The sequence below is a fragment of the Ovis canadensis genome, chromosome 14 (assembly GCF_042477335.2).
Source record: "Ovis canadensis isolate MfBH-ARS-UI-01 breed Bighorn chromosome 14, ARS-UI_OviCan_v2, whole genome shotgun sequence".
Classification (NCBI taxonomy): Eukaryota; Metazoa; Chordata; class Mammalia; order Artiodactyla; family Bovidae; genus Ovis; species Ovis canadensis.
Window position 1 is genome coordinate 32269185 of NC_091258.1, and position 22758 is coordinate 32291942.

The following is a 22758-nucleotide window of genomic DNA, read 5'->3' on the forward strand; positions in this document are numbered from 1 at the left end:
TGGACATGGATTTGAGTAAACTCCGGGAGTTGGTGATGGACAGGAAAGCCTGACATGCTGCAGTTCACGGAGTCACAAAGAGTTGGACACGAGCGACTGAACTGAACTGAGCAAATATCCTGTAGGTAGGATTAACTCAATGTCTGTAAAGCACTACATCAGTGTCAGTTTATTTTCCCTTGAAACTGACTTCACATTTAAAATTTTCCAAGTACAAATGTTTTAAAGGGATTGTTTATACTAATTGTTGTTACTGTTTAGTCCCTAAGTCGTGTCAAATTCTTTTCTGACCCCGTGGACCGTAGCCGGCCATGCTACTCTGTCCATGGGATTTCTCTGGCAAGAATACTGGAGTGGGTTGCCATTTCCTTCTCTAAGGGATCTTCCCGACCCAGGGATTGAACCCACATCTCCTTCACTGCCAGGCAAGTTCTTTGCCATTGAGCCACCAGGGTGAAGCAATACGTTCAATGAAAAAGTAGCAATCGCTTCCCAGAAATAGGAAATCATAAAATAAAATAAATTTAATGTAAAAAAGAATTCTGGTAAATTCTGGTTAGGTAATGTCACAGAGCCAACTGGACTAGTCAGTGTTAGAGAGGTGTTCAAGCCCTGTTATTACTAAACTGAGATGGTTTGCCTCAACTTGGAAGAATTGAAAGAAAAATGTAAAAAGAGGAAGTTTAAATGCCCTGTCCACTGTTACCTAACATGTAACCATCATACTCGGGAGAACTCTGTCTTGGGACTTCACAATAGGAAGGCTTTAGATGACTAAACTTCAGACAGGCAGATGACTCCACCCTTAGTGCAGAAAGCAAAGAGGAACTAAAGAGCCTCTTGATGAAGGTGAAAGAGAAGAGCAAAAAAGCTGGCTTAAAACTCAACATTCAGAAAACTAAGATCATGGCATCCAGTCCCATCACTTCATGGCAAATAGATGGGGAAACAATGGAAAGAGTGACAGACTTTATTTTCTTGGGCTCCAAAATCACTGGACAGTGACTGCAGCCATAAAATTAAAAGACGCTTGCTCCTTGGAAGAAAAGCTATGAAAAACCTAGACAGCATATTAAAAAGCAGAGACATTACTTTGCCAACGAAGGTCCATGTAGTCAAAGCTATGGTTTTTCCAGCAGTCATGTATGGATGTGAGAATTGGACCATAAAGAAGGCTGAGCTGAAGTATTGATGCTTTTGAACTGTGGTGTTGGAGAAGACTCTTGGGAGTCTCTTGGACTGCAAGGAGATCCAACCAGTCCATCCTAAAGGAGATCAGTCCTGGGTGTTCATTGGAAGGACTGATGCTGAAGCTGAAACTCCAATACTTTGGCCACCTGATGAGAAGACTGGACTCATTGGGAAAGACTCTGATGCTGGGAAAGATTGAAGGCGGGAGAAGGGGACGACAGAGGATGAGAAGGTTGGATGGCATCACTGACTTGATGGACATGAGTCTGAGCAAGATCCGGAAGATCGTGAAAGACAGGGAAGCCTAGCGTACTGCAGTCCACGGGGCGGCAGAGTCGGACACCACTGAGCGACTGAACAAAAACAAGACTATTGACTTACTGACCCTCAAAGCGGGGACAGGTAATACCGACCCCAACAGCTTACCTAGCTTTTCAATTCAAAGTATATCTCTGCGTGTGTATGTGTTTGCCCTGTGTGCTCTGGCCGCCCGGGTCCCTCTGACCCTCGACTCCCAGGAGGTGGGGGCGGGGCCAGGAGCGACGGGGCTGCTGGGCCGAGGGGGCGGGGCAAGTCGGGCTTGTGGTCGGGAAGGGGCGTGTTCGGGGTGGGGCGGGGCGGAGCCGGGATGGGGGCGGGGCCGAACGCCAGCACAGCCTAGTCTCGCCGGTGCGGAGCCGGCGAGTGGAGACTAAGACCCACCGCGGAACCCGGTTGCCAGGGGTGAGTGCTCCTGAGCCCAGCGCGAGGGACGGTGGGCGCCGAGGGTCCCGCTCCTGGGATTGGGACATCTGACTGCCGTCCAGGCCGCGAGGCTCGCGATGAAGCTGCCTCCGTTTCCCCTTCGGGAGTCCTGGAGTCTAGAAGGAAAGGGGCCGTCTGGAGGCTGGGGAGCCTCCTGGCGGAATGTGAGGAGGCTAGAGGGGGGGCGGCGTGGGCGGAACTTCCGTCCCTGGAGCCTCTGAGTTCTATAGAGAGGTGTGATTTGGGGGTAGTGGTTGTGTGTGGGGAGAAAGTCCACGGTGAAGTTGTGAGGCGCCGGCCAGCCAGGCTTCAGATTTCTGAGCGGGAGCTAATTTCTGTCCAACCTCCTCCTCCCTGCCTCAGTTTCCCCAGTTTCACCTTGCTCGTGAGTGGATGGGTATAAATGAGAGTGCCCCGATGCTCTCTAACCCTGCCTGTGGCCTGGTAACTGTCGTGGGAGTCTCCTGCCTTCACCTCCTCACTGGTGGGTGTGGGGACCCCTGCCCATCCCCAGTCCTATCTCTGCCCAGACCCACACACACCAGGGGCTGCCAGTGCCGCATCTTTGGGCTGTTCATCCTCTCGTTTTCTCCTGCTGTTGAGGAACAGCCATCTGGTCCTCCTTGCTTTGCAACAAACTCAAACGCCTCCTCCATCTCCTCCAGGAGGGCGCCTCCTGCTGAACCCTTGGCTCCCAGTCTGTTCTTGCTTCTCTCCTTTTTCGAGCTCTTGGGCTTCTCCCAGTGGTGGGCTCCATCTCCCCACAGGCTGTTCTCTGGGCACAGGGTCCTTGTTCCGTAGAGGGGAGAGGACCCCATTGATGAAGACATTCCTGTTGCTTCACTCTCCTAATCACTCTGCTCCTAAATTGACTGGTCACTCAGATCCCCTTCAGATCTCAGCCTTCTGAGATCTGAGCCTGGAAGGGACCCCATCTAGCCTGCTAACCTCCCACCCAGTGCACGATCCCTCAACTACATATGTTCAGTGTTTGGGAGCTCATCACTTAAGAAACACTGTTCAGCGTCCTGCAGCTCTGGCTTCATTTAGTCAAAAATCTGTGGCTAGCAGATTCCACCCCTTGGCTCCACTTCTGGTTCCTAGAACCATGCAGAGGAAATCCATTTTTTTATTCGTTCATACAGTCTTGATCAGTTCACTGGATGAGACACTGAGGGTACAGCAAAGAAAACATCAGATAAAATTCTCTGCCCTCGTGGGGTTCGTTTTCTGGAAAGGAGTTGGACAGCCGTCAATAAGTAAATACATGACATCTCAGGTAGTAGTAATAAGTGCTATAGAGAGAAAGAAAGCAGGCAAGAGGGATGAGGTAAGGGGCCAGGTGGCGCTAGTGGTAAAGAACTCACCTGCCAACGCAGGAGACCTGGGTCTCTGGCAAGATCCCCTGGAGGAGGGCACGGCAACCCACTCCAGTATTCTTGTCTGGAGAATCCCATGGACAGAGGAGCTGGCAGGCTACAGCTCACAGGGTTGCAAAGAGTTGGACACGACTTAGCACACATGCAATGTGGTTTTATACAGCTTAGTCAGGGAGGGTCTCTGAGAGAGTGACAACTGAGCAAAGCCTTACAGGAGGTGAGGGGGAAGCTATGTGAATAACTGGGGGAAAGGACAGTGTGCCCAGAGAGGGAAGAGCATATGCAAAGGTCCTGGGGCAGAAGTATGACAGGTGGAAACAGGTCTGGCTTGTTCTGGGAAAAAGGTCAGTGTGGCTGGAGCAGGGTAGGTGAGGAGCCAGTGAAGTATGAGTAGGAAATGAGTGCAGAGATGTAAGGGGTGGGGAGGTGGGGAGGTGGGACCCTTACATAGGGTGGGGTCTTGAAGGCCGCCTCGAGGGCTTTCGTTTTCACTCTGAGTGCACTGGGAACCACTGGAGATCTTTGTGCAGAGCATCACCTGCTCTGACTTAGGGATTAGCAGGTTCATCTGGCTGTGGGCAGGAGAGAGGCTATAGGGAGGTGAAGCCAGAAGGGTAGGGAGGCCCCTGAGGGGACCACTGTTGTCATTCTGGGGAGAGACCATGGGGGGCTTATACCCATGGCAGAAAAATGATGAAAAATATCAGATTTTCAGATTTGGGATATATTTGAAGGTAGGGGGTGATAGAATTGGGGATTTGAGAGAAAGGGGGAGTCTAAGGTGGCTGGGAGATTTGGGGGCTGAGCATAGACTGAAATAGGGTTTCCCTGGAAACACAGTGCGGGAGACCCAGGTTCAATCCCTGTGTTGGGGAGATCCCCTGGAGAAGGGAATGGCTACCCACTCCAGTATCCTTGCCTGGAAAATTCCATGGACAGAAGAGTCTGGCAGGCTATAGTCCATGGGATCGCAAAGAATCAGTCAGACATGACTGAGTGACTAACACTTTCTTTTCTTTTTCATAGACTGAAATGGGACCTGTTTAGGGGGAGGGTCTGGAGTTTGGTTTTGTGCTTGTGAAGTTTGAGATGCCCATTGGGCATCCCATTCAGTTCAGTTCAGTTCAGTCGTGTCCTACTCTTTGCAACCCCATGAATCACAGCGTGCCAGTCTTCCCTGTCCATCACCGACTCCCGGAGTTCACTCAAACTCACGTCCATAGAGTCAGTGATGCCATCCAGCCATCTCATCCTCTGTCGTCCCCTTCTCCTCCTGCCCCCAATCCCTCCCAGCATCAGTCTTTTCCAATGAGTCAACTCTTCGCATGAGGTGGCCAAAGTACTGGAGTTTCAGCTTTAGCATCATTCCTTCCAAAGAACACCTAGGGCTGATCTCCTTTAGAATGGACTGGTTGGATCTCCTTGCAGTCCGAGGGACTCTTAAGAGTCTTCTCCAACACCACAGTTCAAAAGCATCAATTCTTCGGTGCTCAGCTTTCTTCACAGTCCAACTTTCACATGCATGCATGACCACTGGAAAAACCATAGCCTTGACTAGACAGACTTTTGTTGTCAAAGTAATGTCTCTGCTTTTCAATATGCTGTCTAGGTTGGGCATCCCATTAGGCAGGTGGAAAAGCCTAGTGGGGACATTGGAGCTGGAAATAAAATTTAGAGCATCATCACCAGATAGCTGGTATTTAAAGCCACAAGCTCACGTAGGGAGAGAGTCATTCAGAGAAAAGAGGTCCCACCAGGGAGTTCTGTAGCTCGCAGCATTAGGAATTAGCCAAGGAGACAAAAGAACAGCCAGTGAGATGGGAGGAGAAATCAGAGAGTTGGGGGTATTCTGGAGGGAACACAGAAGATGCTTCAGGGAGAAGAGAGGGAGTGATGATGACAAATGCCTTTGGCAGAGCCAGCAAGTGAGGGTTGAGAATCCAGCAACCTGGAGGTCACCGGGGACCATGACAAAAGAAGCTGGAGGCCAAAGGGGACAGGAGGGGAGAGCTTGAGGAGAGCAGTGCAGACGACAGCCCAGGAGTCCTGCTGTGAAGGGGGCCGAGAAACAGGGTTAGGTGGAGAAATTACATTATGGGTATGTGCTGCTGAGAACAGCTCTCCCGGTGAGAAGCTTGGTGAAGGGGGCAAGAATGGGGCATGCTGCAGTAAGTGAGGGGGCGATAGGTCCAGTGCCCCAGTGGAGGCGTGGCCCCTGATGAGAGCAGGACAGCTCAGAAGGCGAACTTCTGGGGCCTCCCTCTCTTTCCTGTCTGCAGCTGTCCAGCAGGCTGAGATTTCAGCACTTCGGCAAATCAAATGGCTCAGGGCTCCAGAAAAACCAGACCGGCTGTGTCTCACGAAGGAAGGAGGGGTCAGGGCTTGCCCTAGGCTTGGGGATAAGCGGGGGCCCCGTGTGGGTTGCCCCTTCCACTTGACCCTCTGTTTCAGCAATGAAGTGCCCCTTTCTTTGCATAGACTGTACCCTCCTCGAGAAAAGACTATAATGACCTCAAAGTTGCAATAATTGAAGTGAAGAAGAAAAGGTAATGGAGAGAGGCTGATTGATTTAGTCCGAAGAGGGGCAGTCTGGGCAGGGAATAAAGGGGCAAGAGGTAGGATTTTAGGGACAGTTTTTATGAAATAGGTGTTGAGTGGACATCTGTTTTCTATTGTTTGCAATTTAAACTGAAGCAGGAAAAACTTTTGTTAGACATGATGAGGAACTTCCTGTACTAGTTAGTGAGGACAGCAACAGGCCAGGTCTTTTGCCCTGGATGTTTAGGATGAGAAAGGACAATGCCTTCTTAGACACAGAGTGCTGGCAAGATTGATCCTTGGAGGTTCTCCCAGCTCTGAGGTTTCTGGAAGAAGGCTAGGACAGAGATGGGACTTTCCAGCTCTTGGTGGGAGGATAGACTGCCAAACCTTCTGGCTAGGGCCTGCCTCCTTCTCCGGGTACCCTGACATCACAAGTCTAATAGGCGTGCCTCAAGCATCTGTCGGCTGACCCAGACTTGGCGGGCTTGTGGAGGGCCCCGGCTTAGCTGTAGCTCGTCCCCTTGTGGGTGAGTGTATTTGTAGGTGTGTCAAAGATCATTAGGCTTGGTGGGGTCTCTCTGTGTAGGTCATGTTGGAGGCTGAAAGCTTTGTGCCAGAACTGCTGAGAATTACGTAATTCTTCACATATGCTTTGCCAACTCTGGCCTCTGCCCATCTTGAAGGGGATTTCCCCAGGAAACACATAGAGTCTGTGGGCAAATCGAGACCTGCCAGTCCTATGCCACGTAAGGCCCGCCTGCAGATGGCTTGGCCATGCCTACTCTAAGCCATGGACTGAGGAGCCTGGAGGGCTACAGTCTGTAGGGTCTCAAAGAGTGGGACACGACTGAAGCAACTGAGCATGCACTCTGAACCTAATGATCTTTGGGGGTCGGGGGTTGAGTGATCCAGATTCTCCCAATGTAGAGGAGAGAGCCGCTGTTTGTCCTTAGGCCTCCTCTGGTTGAGAGGGGTAGGCAATGTCCTATCTCATCTGAACTCTTCAGCTTCTTTAATTCCTGGCTGCACATGTGTCTTCTAGGCATTGGGTTCGAGGTGAAGTGCAGACCCCATTCATGGGCTGTTTCTGGAGGACCTGGGCAGGTGTGGTGATGGAGCTGGTGTTTTCATAGCCGAGAACCACTCCAGCGTCAAGCCCAGAGCCTGTCCTACCCCATCTTGTTCTCTCCTCTCCCCTCTCCCCACTTCTATCCTCTGGACTCCTCTGCTTGGCACTGGGCACAGGGAGGAGGCCTGCTTGGCCAGAGAGAACTGGGTTCCTTTCTGGTTTACAGTGGCCTCCGCATTGGGGATTCACAGCCCCCGAAGCTGCCAGACACGTGGGCCACCTGGCTGCCTCAGTTTCCTCATCTAGCCAGCACAGGAATTCCAGCCTACATGTTGGCAGGATTCTGAGCTGCGATCTCTCCTTTCCCTTCCTTTGGCTGGCATGTGAGGACGGGTACAGAATGTTACAGCCCCACCCCTTTTTAGTGGATTTTTGATTCATGAACATTCCCACTGTACTTCCCCATGGCCCAGCTCCATGCCAGGCTTAGAGATGCCAGGATGAGTAAAACCCAGGCTTCCACTTGGGCCAAGAAGGGAGTTAGGCACATAAAGAACCAATAGGGAAAAGGCAGACTTTCCAAGCCCCTTGGCGTCTGCTCCCTTGAGTCTCCTGGAATGTCCCTGTTTTATAGACAGACGCTGGAGTTCCTCTTCGGTTCCCATGCCTACGTCCTTTCACTTTCACTCTCTGTGGGCACTGCACCAGCCCACATCCCTGGACTGCGTGACCATCACAGAAGGGAACCTGCTGTGAGATTTTCTCTGCTGCGTGGGGACCCTGCCAGGGCTTGGAGCTCTGTGAGATCGCTTCCCACGGACTCCCAGGACCCAGAGTCTGAAGGCTGAGCCCAGAGTAAGCCATTGGCAGAGGTGACAGCGCACGGTGTGTGGTGGGGGCAGGGGAGGGCCTGGGCATTTGGGGAGGGGAAGAGTAGATGGGAGTCAGTGCATCCACAGGCTTTGAAAAGCACCACGAGTTTCACTTCACCTGGGTTGGCATCTTTACAGCAGTGTTCTGGGTCTGTCCTGGGGGGGTCGCCGTGGGTTATGTACACAGGTCTGGGCTTGGGCCTCTGTAGGGAACCCAAATACAAGGGAATGAAAGGCATGCCTTCTGGAGTTGCTCTGCTGGGGTTCAGATCCTGGCTCTACCTCAACCCTTGCGTAGGTCACCAAGCTTCTCTCTGACTCAGTTTCTTCATATGTAAAGTAGGGCTGATCCTAGTACCAAATTCAGAGTGGTTGGCGGGGTTAATCGAAAACACTTAGGATGGTGCCTGACATGGTATATGTGGTTAATTAATAAACATTAGCCATTATTGAAGAGAGAGCTATGGTAGCGTGAATCCAACCAGCATAGAAGGGACCTCTCGTTGAGAAATGATTCCCCGATTCCTCGGGAGACATTGCTCCTAATATTAACAGAATCCTTTTTAAATTTTTTAAAAAATTTTATTTGTTTTTGGCAGAGGACCAAAAGTTCTTCACTACTGCCCGTGGGGTTTCTCTGGTTGTAGTGAGTGGGGGCCGCAGTAGTGGTGGCCTGTGGCCTTCCCAGTGCAGTGGCTTCTTTCTTTAGGGCATACGGTCTTCAGCAGTTGCGGCCTGCAGGCTCTTTGGTGCGGGTGCAGTAATTGTGTCAGGCTTAGTTGCCCTGCAGCATTTGGAATCTTCCCGCACCAGGGTTCGAACCGTGTCCCTTGCATTGGCAGGCGGATTCTTCACCACTCAACCACCAGGGAAGTCATAAACTTGTTAAACCAGGGATGATGCGTAGATGTTGCAGCTAGGGGCCTTAATTTAACTCCTGGCTGCTTCAGATCATCTGTGAGACCACAAGCCAGTTTGCCTTCTCTGAGCCTCAGTTTGTACATCTGTACAATGGGGAGCTTGCCTTGGTAGTGTCTGAGGGTACAGCTGTGGCTGCCTTGGCCTCAGGGTGGGGCAGACTTGCCCTCTCCACTACCCTCCGCCTGCTTTCTGAGAAGCCCTGCGCTGACCTTTTTCTCCTCCCAGATTGTGAAATGTGCGCGCAAGATGCTTTTCAGACACAGAGAAGCCAGCTGGTGGAGTTGCTGGTCTCGGGGTCCCTGGAGGGCTTTGAGAGTATTGTGGACCGGCTGCTTTCCCGGGAAGTCCTCTCCTGGGAGGACTATGAGGGGCTTAGCCTCGTGGGCCAGCCCGTCTCCCGCTCGGCCAGGCGCCTCCTGGATACCATCTGGAATAAGGGCGCTTGGGGCTGTGAACAACTGACTGCAGCTCTGCGGGAGGCCCAGGCCGACGGCCAGCCCCCTGAGCTTCCCAGCTCCTGGGACCCCCACTCACCCCACCCAGCCCGTGACCTGCAGAGTCATCGGCCAGCCATCGTCAGGAGACTCTACGGCCACGTGGAGGGTGTGCTGGACCTGACACAGCAGCGGGGTTTCATCAGCCAGTACGAAACTGATGAAATCAGGCGGCCCATCTTCACATCATCCCAGCGGGTAAGCACTTCCCTCTTGGCTCGTCAGATTTCGGAGGAAAAGTGTGCTTAGCTATTGAGACTAGTTCGTGAAATCAGGCCTGTGGGGACTTGTGGGTCATAGTCCTCTTCCTTTAAAGGTGCGTGTGTGTGTGCATGCGTGCGTGTGCATGCGTGCTCAGTCTTGTCAGACTCTCTGTGACCCCATGGACTATAGCCCACCAGGCTCTTCTGTCCGTGGGATTTTTCAGGTGGGAATACTGGAGCGGGTTGCCATTTCCTTCTCTAGGGGATCTTCCCAACCCAAGAATCGAACCCAAGTCTCCTTTGTCTCTGCACTAACATGGGGATTCTTTAGCTCTGTGTCACCTGGGAGCCAGCGGTCTTTCCTGGCCATCCAGTGGTTAAGACTCCACGTTTCCACTGCAGGGTGCACAAATTTGATCCCTGGTCGGAGAACCAAGATCCCAAATGTTGCATGGTGTGGCAAAAATTAATCAATAAAAATAAATAAGGTAGCTGGGAAGGTGAAAGTTGCTGTGGCCTTTTGGTATCATGCCACTTCTAATGCGAGATGTTGTTATGTGGTGGCGAGCATCTTGGATTCTGAAGTCAGGCTGATGCAGGCTCAAGGCCTGTGACTTCAGATTTCTCTGTGGAAGCTCTCATTCCTTAATCTCTCCTGTCTCAGATTCCTCATCTGGGAAACATCAGTAAGGTCTTGGGAGAATTTGATGCGGTGAGCTACATAACTCTTAGAATAGTACCTAGCACATAGTAAGTACGCATTGTGGAGAAGGAAATGGCAACCCACTCCAGTATTCTTGCCTGGGAAATCCCATGGACAGCACAGCCTGGTGGGTTACAGGCCATGGGGTCACAGAGTCGGACACAACTGAGCACTAAGCCACCACCCAGCGCTCATCTGCTCACTGTTTACTATTAGTTCTGTAACTGGTGATGCTCTGTACTTGTTCACTTTCAGTGCCGTCTGCTTCAGATTAACAGCTCAACAGATCACAAACATTTATTAAGTTAAATCTGTGTTTAATAATTAATTCAAAACACTATGTACTTACGTAGTTTAAATGCCCACATAGGACTTCTATATGAAATTGCATTAGCTCATAAACATTCAGGGTTATGATAACTGCCTCTGAAGATGCCATTCCACAAGAACAGAAAAATGTCTTTAGGGTATTTCTGAAGCTCTTGGTTTTGTTTTCTCCCAAAGAGTGACCCTCAGGTCTCCTGTAGTGCAGATGGAATAGTCACTAACAGCCCACTTTATGGATTGGGAAATTAAGTCTCAGAAAAGTGAGAAAAAGCTCACAGTAGTTAATGAGAGGGCCAGTGCTAAACCCAGGGTTTGACTAATTAATTGAATTCATTAATTAGAATTTAATTAATTAAAATCATATGAATCTATTTTGATGCCTACTATGTACCAGTTTGTGTCTTAAAGCTTATTGTGCTGAGAACCTTGTACATAGTAGGCACTCAAGAAATATTTGTTGATGAAATAATGAATTATTAAATGAATGAATGAACTGGAATACATTGCAGTGTTAGGATGGAGTGGGTTTACTTCAATTTTTATTTTGTAATAATGTTATTTTAAAAGATTTATTGGAGTATAGTTCATTTACAATGTTGTCTGCTTTCTCATTTGAATTTTAAACATTTGCTTGAAAAATTAGTTCACATCAATTTTCGCTTCTTTTGGGAAGCATCTGTGATTGGGAAGCATGTGTGATTTATTGATAGCATCTTTGAAGAGCAAAATCATTGATGATGTTTGAGCAATGTTTTGAGGAGCCATAAGACTGCTCTAAGTAAAGGAATGTGTATGGTCTCAAAATGTCAAGGGGACTTTCTAGTTTTGATTTTTGTCTGTTTTTGGAGTATGTGTTTGGTGTTCAAGTGAGTTTAGGTAAAGCTGATTGGGACTCATGGAGTAAGCCTGCTCAAGGCTGCTTTAAAGTGTTCATAGTATATATGTTCAGGTGTCTTAGGGCCGCTCTATCATGAGCGCACCTGAAACATACCTTTGTACCTTGTGCTCTAGTCCCTGTGGCGATTACAGAGACTGGAAGAAATCGCTACTCATTCAAGTGATTTCCATCTTCCCAGAATTATTTTTCCCATTCTTGTAGGTTTATAGATTTATGTCTTTTTCTCTGTTTTTTTAAGTTGTTCACTCTTTCAGTGAGTCTTAAGAGGAAACCACATTGGATGTGTGTTCAAGTGTTCACTTCACCACCTGATACTGCACTGGCTTATTTAAATGCATCTTACAGTGCAGATGTTTTTCTGGCCTTTCACTGTGGTGGAAGAGAGGGGCTCATGGCATTGCCATAGTTGGTAGAGACCTTCTCACACCTCTCCATTGCCTTTCTGGATAAATAACGACTTTTGCTTTCCTCACAGGCAAGAAGGCTCCTTGATCTCGCCGCAGTGAAGGCGAATGGGTTGGCTGCCTTTCTTCTACAGTGTATTCAGGAATTACCGGTCCCATTGGCCCTGCCTTTTGAAGGTATGTATGTGTTCTTTTCAGTCATCAGAAAAGGAAAGGAAGACTTTCAGATTCATGGTGAAGAGCAAAAACATCAGCATAAGACTTGTCAGCTAAAATCTCACTTACTGGCTGTGCAAACCTCCCTAAAACTCAATGTCTCATTTTAAGGGTAACATCACCACTGTCTGGGGCTTCCTTGGTGGCCCAGTGGTAAAGAATCCACCTGCCAATGCAGGAGATGGAGGTTTGATCCCTGGGATGGGAAGATCTCCTGAAAGAAATGGCTACCCACTCTAGTATTCTTGCCTGGGCGATCCCATGGACAGAGGAGCCTGGTAGGCTACAGTCTATGGGGTTGCAAAAGAGTTAGACATGACTTAGTGACTAAACAACAGTAACAACACCAACACTGTCTCAATGGGATGTTGGGAGGATTAATGTGTGTACTATTAGGGTTTGCTTTTATTTCCTTTTACCCTGCAGAGTGATCACTTGAGCAATCTTGTCTTGAGAGCTAATACTGGCCTTTCTCACTGGCGCTTCTCTCATTACTTGTATTGGAAAGATACAGAAACACTTTTTGATGGCTGGTATCTCTTGATCTCTGCAGTTTAGCTACTCATCATCAGAAACTTAGGAGCCAAATGGATTTAGATAATGTGATATCTCTCATCTCACATGGTCACCGACCCAACTCAGGAATGGGAGAGGCTCAGGCAGCACAGCTCGAACATCCCAGGCATCCTGCCAAGTGCTTTATGTATGATGTCTGTCCTTGGCAACAACCCTGAGAAGCAGGTATTATTTCCTCCACTTTGCAGATATGGAAACTGGGGCAGGAGGTTGAGTGACAAGGTAGGGGAGGACGGATCTGGTTTTAGACCATCTGCATCCATGCTTCCTCTTTTCTTGGGAGAAGAGCTCATTGGTTTTAAAGAGAGGATGCAGGCCTCGTGTGTCTTATTCTCATATCACCGTCAGGAAAGCTCGTTACCATCAAGGCCCCTTGACTTGTGCATGGTGCTGAGAGATGGATTTATCACCCTGGGCTCTGCCCCCTGAAGGAAGGATGCCTGGAAGCATGTGCTTGGCCTCTGGGTCTGCACCCTCTCACCTGAGAACAGAACGCAGACATCAGTACACGACAGGGGATGCACAGCTCCGAGCATGGTACCCTGCTTAGCCCTTGGTTAATATTTGCTATTGGTATCATCAACCTCAGCTGGCTGTTCACACATGGTTAACATTGTGCCATGGTGCAAGATTCCTAAAGGTGACAGTTCCAAAGGTGACAATTGATGTGTTTGTTTTTAAAATGAGAAAAATTTTTCCCCTGGAGAATTTTGATATGATTGTTGGCAGCTGGAAATCCTGCATGCAAAATCAGAGTATTAGGAAAAAATATATATTTTGCAGTCTCTATTCAATGCTCCTAGTTTATCCAGGTGGCATTAAGGGCAAAAACAGTCATCAGCTTTGGGAACAGAGAGGAAACAACAGTCACAGGGCCTGTCCTTTGAATGGCCATAAATACAGCTTCAGTGTGCTCATCGCTCTGTGAGAATTACCTTTTAGCCTTTGAGTTGAGAACAAATGGGTCAGTACCTGGTTGGGGGCAGTGAGGCTGTGATACTCTGTGGTCCTACCGCCTGGGGCTCTGGACCATCACTTCTCAATTTCCTATAAAAAGAACTAACCCCTGACCCTGAGAGTGGTTTGCTCATGTTGGTATAATATGAGGATGGTGAAGGCAAAAGGTGAAGAGGCCAGCAGAAGATGAAATGCATCACCAACTCAATGGACATGACTATAAACAAACTCTGGGAGATAGTGAAGGACAGGGAAGCCTGGCGTGTTGCAGTGCATGGGGTCCCCAAAAGACAGGTATAACTTAGCGGCTGAACAACAACAACAAAAGGAAAAACAGCACCCCTCCGGACACATCCTAGACATGAGAACTTGTATTGCAGACAGTTCTATGAAGAGGATGGGGAAGTAGATCTTGATTAGGGAATATTGTCCAGGTCCTTGATCTGGGCGCCCCAGTGGCCCAGATGCCATTCACTGCGGGCTCCACTCACATAAACTAGGATAAGCTTCCTGTCTCAAGGTCTTTAGTTTAATCACATCTGTCTAATCCCTTTTGCAAGTAAGTTAACATAGTCACATATGCTGTGAATTAGAACGTGGGTGCCTTAGAGGGGCCACTGATGTGCCTGCTGCTTCCAGTAATCATGATAATAAACACCATTCTGTGAGAGTTACCGTTCTTCTAAGCTCTTTTTTTTTTCTCATTTCTTCCTAAAACAATCCTTCAAGGTGTGCTTTGTTCCCAGTTTTAAAGATAAGAATGCTAAAGCCAGAAAGGATGAGACACTTGCTCAAGTTGATGGTAGACCCAGATTTCAAACTCAGGTATATCTGACTTCAGAAACTGAGCTCCTGTGTCCTTAAGCCTTCTGTTTCCCTTTAGAAAGAACAGCTGAGGCTGAGTGGTGAGGGGACTTGTCTAAGTCTACTGAACCAACATGGCGGGACAGACATCAAAATGCAGGTCTTCTGATCCCAGCCCGGTGCTCCTGATCTTCTCTACAGCTCTTTGCAATGTCAGTAACGATAATGGTGCTAGGCAATGTCTTTTGAGCACTTCGTGTTGGACATTGAACAAAGAACATTATCTTCATTGATCCATGAGTTTTTACATGGGTCCCTACCTGCAAAACGTAGGGACCACCACTTTTTCTGTCCCACAGAGGAGAAAACTGAGTCTCAGGAAGGTTACATGACCAACCTCAAAGTCCATGGCTTGTGAGTGGAGAGCCAGGACGGGCACTGCCCATGCGTCACGTCTCATTTTCTTGAGGCAGCCCACCCCTCATCAGGTCCCATTTTCACCATGGTCCCAGCTCCTCTGTTTCTTCTTCTGTCTTCCAGATGCTGCCTGTAAGAAGTACATGTCCAAACTGAGGACCGTTATATCAGCTCAGTCTCGTTTCCTGAGCACCTATGATGGAGCAGAGAATCTGTGCCTGGAAGAAGTGTATACAGAGAATGTTCTGGAAATCCAGATGGAGGTGGGCATGGCTGGACCTTCACAGCAGAGCCCTACCACCCTAGGCCTGGAGGAGCTCTTCAGCACCCGGGACCATTTTAACAAAGAGGCAGACACTGTGCTGGTGGTGGGCGAGGCAGGCAGCGGCAAGAGCACGCTCTTGCAGCAGCTGCACCTGCTCTGGGCTTCAGGGCGGGCCTTCCAGGAATTTCTCTTCGTCTTCCCGTTCAGCTGCCGGCAGCTGCAGTGCCTGGTGAAACCGCTGTCCGTGCAGATGCTGCTCTTCGAACACTGCTGTTGGCCCGACCTTGGCCCCCAGGATATCTTCCAGGTCCTCCTTGACCACCCTGAGCGCATCCTCTTAACCTTCGACGGCTTTGATGAGTTCAGGTTCAGGTTCACGGATGGGGAGCGTCACTGCTGTCCGACTGCCCCCACGTCAGTCCAGAGTCTGCTCTTCAACCTTCTGCAGGGCAACCTGCTAAAGAACGCCTGCAAGGTGTTGACCAGCCGTCCAGGCGCGGTATCAGCGAGCCTCCGAAAGCACGTGCGCACGGAACTCAGCCTCAAGGGCTTCTCGGAAGAGGGCATCGAACTGTACCTGAGGAAGCGGCATCGTGAGCCTGGGGTGGCTGACCGCCTCCTCTGCCTGCTCAGAGCCACCTCAGCCCTGCATGGTCTGTGCCACCTGCCAGTCTTCTCCTGGATGGTGTCCAAATGCCACGAGGAGCTGTTGCTGCAGGGCCGGGGGACCCCAAAGACCACCACGGATATGTACCTGCTGATCTTGCGGCACTTTCTGCTGCACGCTTCCCCCCCACCCTTAGCCACCCATGGCCCAGGACCCAGCCTGATTCAGGGCAGGCTCCCCACACTCCTGCACCTTGGCCACCTGGCTCTCTGGGGCCTGGGCACGTGCTGCTACGTGTTCTCAGCCAAACAGCTGCAGGCGGCACACGTCGATAGTGAGGACCTTTCTCTTGGCTTCCTGGTGCATGCCAAGAGGGTTGTACCTGGGAGTACAGCCCCCCTGGAATTTCTGCATATCACTTTCCAGTGCTTTTTTGCTGCGTTCTACCTCGCCCTTAGTGCCGACACCCTGCCATCCTCGCTCAGACATCTCTTCCAAGGTCACAGGCCTGGAAGCTCGCCGCTGGCCAGGGTGCTGCCCAAATGGTTCCTGCGGGGCTCCCGATGCAAAGAGGGCAGTGTGGCTGCTTTGCTGCAGGGGGCTGAGCCGCACAACCTCCAGATCACAGGGGCCTTCCTGGCAGGGCTGTTGTCCCAGGAGCACCGGAGCATGCTGGCTGAGTGCCAGGCCTCTGAGACGGCCCTGCTCCGGCGCTGGGACTGTGTCCGGCGGTGTCTGACCCGCAGCCTCTGCAAGCACTTCCGCTCCATCCCACCCGCCGTGCCAGGTGAGGCCAAGAGCATGCACGCCCTGCCCGGCTTCCTCTGGCTCATCCGGAGCCTGTACGAGATGCAGGAGGAGCGGCTGGCGCGGGAGGCCACGCGCAGGCTGAACGTCGGGCACCTCAAGCTGACCTTCTGCAGTGTGGGCCCGGCCGAGTGTGCCGCCCTGGCCTTCGTGCTGCGCCACCTCCGGCGGCCTGTGGCCCTGCAGCTGGACCACAACTCTGTGGGCGACATCGGCGTGGAGCAGCTGCTGCCTTGCCTGGGCGTCTGCAAAGCTCTTTAGTGAGTGATGTTGGGTGATGCTGGCTGGGCACTGTGGGAATGCTGCCATCCTGGTGCAGGTAGGGGAGCCCCCTTTATGCTGGGAGCCAGGAGTCCAAGCCCAGTCTCTTTTGTGCAAAGACCTAGCAGAGCTCCCTCCCCAGTCTGCACCTTAGATTCAACTTATGATAAGGATAGTCGAAATTTATGGAATGGCCCGTGTGCCAGGCACTGTATTACACTTTCCCCAGAATTGCCTGCTTTAATTTATTTTTAAATATTTTTTGCTCTGTGAGGCAGGTGGGATCTTAGTTCCCTGATGAGGGATTGAACCCATATCCCCTGCATAAAAAGCATGGGGTCTTAACCATGGGACCACCAGGGAAGTTCCAGAATTATCTTTTAATCACAGCAACCACCCTGGGCTGTAGGAAGGGATGTGATTATCCCCGTGCTATGCGTACTTAGTTGGTTCAGTTGTGTTTGATTCTGTGACCCCATGAGCTGTAGCGGGCCAGACTCCCCTGTCCATGGGATTCTCCAGGCAAGAATACTGGAGTGGGTTGCCATGCCCTCCTCCAGGGGGGTCTTCCCGACTCAGGGGTTGAACCCACGTCTTATGTCTCCTGCATTGGCACTGATGCCACCTGGGAAGCCCTTATTATCCCCAGCATCATTGATTTGAGGCTCTGAGAAGCAAGGTAACTTGTCCAGGATCACACAGGAAATGGCAGAACTGAGATTCACAACTGATAGCTTTCTCGTTACCAGTCTCTGCTCCCCACAAGCAACCTGTGTTATGGATGGGCTTCAGAGGCACCATGGCAGCCTTGAAGTCACAGGCAAAGTTTGGTGTAATATGTGTCTGTATTAGGAACTACCCTCAAATCAGAGGTGACTACACCCCATGAGAGATTCATTTTGATTTTTAAAAATTTATTTATTAATTTATTCTTAATTGAAGTATAGTTGATTTACAATATTGTATTTGTTTTAGGTATACAACAAAGTAATTAGTTATATACACACACATATATATATGTCTATATATTTTCCTATTCTTTTCCATTCTAGTTTGTTACAAGATATTGAATATAGTTCTCTGTGGTATACAGTAAATCCTTATTGTTTATTTTATATTTGGTAGGGTACTTCCCTGGTGGCTCAGATGGTAAAGAATCTGCCTAGAATGCAGGAAACCTGGGTTTGATCCCTGGGCTGAGAAGATCCCCTGGAGGAGGGCATGGCAACCCACTCTAGTTTTCGTGCCTGGAGAATCCCATGGACAGAAGAGCCTGGCGGGCTATGGTCCATGGAGGTGGCAAAGAATTGGGCACAACTGAGCGGCTAAGCACAGCACGCAGCGCAGCCCACCTGTTAATCCCATACTCCCTTGAGAGTCTTCCAAATCCCAATGAGATGGAAGTTTGGAGACCCAAGAGATAGACTGTGGCCACAGAGTTCCACCTGCTTTTTACTTCTTTATGTAGTGCAGAGATTTTAACCTGGCCCTACTGCTCTCAGCCCCCGTCTGAAGTTGTGAGCTTTCCTGCTTAGGAACTCTGTGCCCCGCCCCCGTGGGCCTCTCTCCATCCACGGGCCAGACGAGGGCAGAGAGGTGCCCAGGTCAGGTGGCCAGCATGCTGCAGGCTCCCAAGTTGCCTTCCAGCCTTGAAAGGGGATTTCTGCTCCCTGTGTTAAATCTCTGAGAAAGCAGAAGTTGTAACTTAAAATTGACTCGCAGCCTCTCCAGGGCTTTATGTCTACTCTGGGGGGCCTTATATTTACCCTGAGCAAGGAACAAACCTCTCCTTGACTATATTAGGGTGGCATACCCTTGGACTAAAGCAGGGAGACTTTTTTCTCTGTGGAGCAAGTACCTGGATATCTATTAGAAACTGTGTGGTGGCTTTGGTTATCAGGACATATTTCTAAACATAATATAATAATAATGTTGCATGTAACATATCACAGAGAGTTGATATGTGTATGTGCTGTGCGGTCCTCAATTGGTTCAGCCGTGTCTGACTCTTTTTGGCTCTTTGTAGCCCACCAGGCTCCTCTGTCCATGAGATTCTCCAGGCAAGAATACTGAAATGGGTTGTCATGCCCTCCTCCAGGGGATCTTTCCAACCCAGGGATTGAAGCCACATCTCTTAAGTCTCCTTCATTGGGCAAGCAGGTTTTTCTTCTTTTTTTTTTTTTAATCACTAGCGCCACCTGGGAAGCCCCTAATATGTATGTGATACAGTTAACATATGTGATAAATATGAATATATAGGGAGGAAGCTGCTGGGAGATTTGAGGAGAGTTTAATAAAGGGATTTCTTTGGACTTCTCTGGGATTTCTTTGGAAGGAATGATGCTAAAGCTGAAACTCCGGTACTCTGGCCGCCTCATGTGAAGAGTTGACTCATTGGAAAAGATTCTGATGCTGGGAGGGATTGGGGGCAGGAGGAGAAAGGGACGACAGAGGTTGAGATGGCTGGATGGCATCACTGACTCGATGGACGCGAGTCTGAGTGAACTCCGGGAGTTGGTGATGGACAGGGAGGCCTGACGTGCTGCGATGCACGGGGTCGCAAAGAGTCGGACACGACTGAGTGACTGAACTGAACTGAACTAATAAAGGGAAGCTTACAAAAGCTTGGGCAGGAGTTAGGAAGAGCAGAGAGGGATGATGCAGGCTCCTGGGGCTGAGGGTGGAGTAGGGATAGGGCTGTTAGCCTCCTTAGGCCTGAATGCAAAGAGCCGACTCATTGGAGAAGACCGTGATGCTGGGAAAGATTGAGGGCAGGAGGAAAAGGGGACAACAGAGGATGAGATGCTTAGATGGCATCACCGACTCGATGGATATGAGTTTGAGCAAGCTCCGGGAGTTGGTGATGGACAGGGAAGCCTGGTGTGCTGCAGTCCATGGGGTTGCAAAGAGTCAGACAGGACTAAGTGATTGAACACCAGCAACAAGGCCTGAAGGGGTGCGGGTGGGCTAGTGGTTATTGGCTGAGAGGTGGGTGTGGAGAGGGCTGCCTGGAAGGATGGAGGCCGCAGCAGCCTGGAAGGGCAAGGGCTGGAGGTAAACCCTGGCCCTTCCTCTCCTCTTCACTCTTGCTTTAAGCCATAGGGAACCCCCAAGCTGGGTGTCTATAGGAATCAGCCCCCCAGGACTGACAGCCAGGTGGAGAAGGGGAGAGTGGGTCTGGCTGGGTATATGGATCATGACAGTGCAATTCTCTAGTTCCCCAGGGAGGAGGACTCATCATATTTTTTTTCACTCAGGAATTTCGAGACCTGTCTGTGGGAGCTGTTTTCCTGATAGAAATATGAACGAGCGTTTGGATAGTGGACCCATAGTTCTCGAAGGGGTCCTTGGATCCCAAGAGGTCAAGAACCTCTGGTCTGGATGATCCTCAGTAGATGGATCCCTAGAATGAGTGGACCCCTTCTCCTTGGCTGGGAAACACAACTCCCACATGGCCTGGAAGGGTTGGGTCGAGACTGGGGGCCTGCCTCTATTTTCAGAGAAATGTGAGAGTCGGCTGGTTCTAGTGTTCAGACCAGAGTGTGCAAAGGGGGCTTGTGGCAATGCAGGTTCTTGGGCCTGTTCCCAGAATTCCTATTCTGTAGGTCTGAGGTGGGGGCCCTGGAATTTAAGTTTTTAACAAAGTGATTCTGTGACAGAGGCCACACTGTGAAGACTGCAGGTCTGTGGGAACCAGCTTGAATTTCCATTAGCAGTGAAAGTCCCTGACCAAGTTCCACCACACTTTGCCCTGCACACACTTAAGTACTGAAACCGCCATCACTATGGGGGAGAGGCGGGTAGCAACCGTGAGCCTGCTGAGTGGGCATTTCCTGTGTGTAGAGGGACAGACAGACAGAGAAGGAGTGAGGGAGGCGGGCAGAGAGGGAAAAAGAGACAGAGACAGGAGGGAAGGAAGTGGGGAAGAGAGAGAAAGGGCAAGAGAGGGAGGTTTCTCTCCCACGGCACCACACTGTGTCTCTCCCACTCTAAGTTGTTTCCATGCCAACCGAAACCCTCAGGCTCCAAGAAGCCCCTACACAAGGTGCCCCACGCGTGCACATTTCTTGAGACCCTGGTTCTGACTCTAGGGCCATGGCTTTCAAAGTTTTTGGACCATGACCCCATGGTGAGGGAGAGTGTAAGCAAGCACCCAGACAGGTCAAACCGAAATTTCACAAAATGACTTTCTCTTACTAACCCTGGCACACTTTGCTCTCTTTTTCCTTCCTGTTCTGTTTCCAGTTTAAGAAGGCTGCTCCAGACCTTCAGAGTTGATTTCATGACCCACCCACGCATGAATCTGACCTAAGAGCCCCGAGCAGGCTGTAAGGGAGAGGCCGCCTGATGTTGTGGTTTACTGGAGACTATGGAGCCAGAGCGACTGAACACAACACACACACACACACACACACACACACACCACACACACACACACACACACACACACCCTGAGCTGGAACACATAGGCTCCAATCTTTTAGCCCCTGTGCCACCTTGGTGAAGTCACTTCACTTGCTGGGCCTCAGCAAGTTGCTTTCTCTGTCATGAGCATCATAATAGTACCTACTTCATCAGATTGGAGAGCATTGACCATCAGTACTACTGGGCAGTACTCCATACGTCTGAGCGATCAGATTACAGGTAGCTTTCACTCTGTGCCAAGTGCTCCCAGGCCTCTATGTGCACTGTCTCTTTAAACCCCAGCAGAGCCCAGTGAGGCTTGCTTTACGTTCCTTCCTTTTTCACCGGTGAAGGGACCAGCAAATAGCTAGTCAAGTGACTGTCCAAGATCAGAACTTTCTTTGAGGAACTCCGGAGAGCCTGAGGTGTTAACCTTTAAGTCAGGCCCCAAGCTGACCAAAAGATGCAGAATCATGGGCGCAGTGAATAAAATACACGGATCCCTGAGCCCCGCCCGCACTTGCAGACTCACCAGCTCTGGGGAAGGGGCCAGAGAGTCTATTTTAGGAGCACTATATGACTGATCTTGTGATCAGGTGAGCTTTGGGGAACAGCATTCCCAAAGAGAAATGTTGGAAGGGACCTGCCAGGCAGAGGCTGGCTTGCAGGAGTATTGACATAGGGTGCGTGCTCATTTCCAAAGTCTTAGCCACTTCTGTCTGATTTTCCATCTGGTCGCCTGGATGGTGGTAACCACCATGACCCCCAGCGGTGGCCTGTCTAGTTCCCTGTGCCTTCCCCATGCTCCTTCTCACCTCGGAACTTTCGCAATGCTGCCTTCTCTTTTACAGAGCTGAAAACAGTGCCTGCAATTAGGTAGGGCCTTCTTAAGGATTCCAGTGTTCTTCAGTAGAGACTCTCGATCCCCACTTCCAAAGCCCTCCACCCCACCAAGTGCATGACATTAGCACCCTGGCCGGGCACGGGGGAGTGTCCACTTTCCTGGGGTGCTCTGTCCTTGTGGCATTTCCCAGAAGCTCAGAGGCTGGCACTTCGGGGTTAAGTAAAAGTCTCTTAGGGGGTTTTGTCCATTTTTTTCCCCTCTCTCATTGGCTCTGTGTTCAGATTTCTTTATTTTGTTTTTGTTTAGCTTGCGAGATAACAACATCTCAGACCGAGCCATCTGCAAGCTGGTTGAACATGCTCTTCGCTGTGAGCAGCTGCAGAAGTTAGCGTAAGTCAGGCTGTGGACGTTGGGCCCAGTGTCCCCAGACTCAGCCCAAGCCATGCTGCCTGGGCAGCAACTGTGAGCGAGTGATGGGCTGGGATGTTTGCATGGCCAGAGGGCACAGGGGACTCCTGAGGGAGCCAGTGACCGGGGTTGGGGTGGTCACTGTCCACTATGCTTTATCTCCATGTCTCTTCTCTCTTGGAACTTTCCAGTCTGTTCAACAACAAGTTGACCGATGGCTGCACACACTCCATGGCCAGGCTCCTTGCGTGCAAGCAGAACTTCTTGGCTTTGAGGTGAGCCTGGGGCTTCCCTACTCCTGGAGACTTTCGTCCCCACAGCTGAGTCAGTTTGGTCTGGTCTCGCCCCGTAATGGGCATATGACCTTACCTCGCTGAAAACAAGGACAGTGTCTCGTTCTGAACAGGGCTTCACTGATGCTATGACCTCCCCAGCAAACTCTGGAC

At 50.3% G+C, this 22758-nt stretch overlaps 1 protein-coding gene across 12 annotated transcripts in view; it reads left to right on the top strand.

The window, feature by feature from the left end:
- Nucleotides 1–752: 752 nt before the first annotated feature.
- NOD2 (nucleotide binding oligomerization domain containing 2) overlaps nucleotides 753–22758 on the top strand; it is a 38191-nt gene continuing 16185 nt past the window's right edge. For 3 of the 12 annotated variants that reach the window (XM_069552766.1, XM_069552764.1, XM_069552762.1), the window contains exons 1-7: nucleotides 1806–1914; nucleotides 7559–7779; nucleotides 8943–9409; nucleotides 11818–11923; nucleotides 14840–16655; nucleotides 22211–22294; nucleotides 22504–22587. In XM_069552766.1, the coding sequence (XP_069408867.1) occupies nucleotides 8951–9409; nucleotides 11818–11923; nucleotides 14840–16655; nucleotides 22211–22294; nucleotides 22504–22587 (2549 nt within the window). In that variant the 5' untranslated portion in view covers nucleotides 1806–1914; nucleotides 7559–7779; nucleotides 8943–8950. Of the gene's footprint in view, nucleotides 1594–1800; nucleotides 1915–7558; nucleotides 7810–8942; nucleotides 9410–11817; nucleotides 11924–14839; nucleotides 16656–22210; nucleotides 22295–22503; nucleotides 22588–22758 lie in introns of those variants that run through there. The other 9 variants (XM_069552761.1, XM_069552759.1, XM_069552755.1 and 6 more) reach the window with 9 other exon arrangements.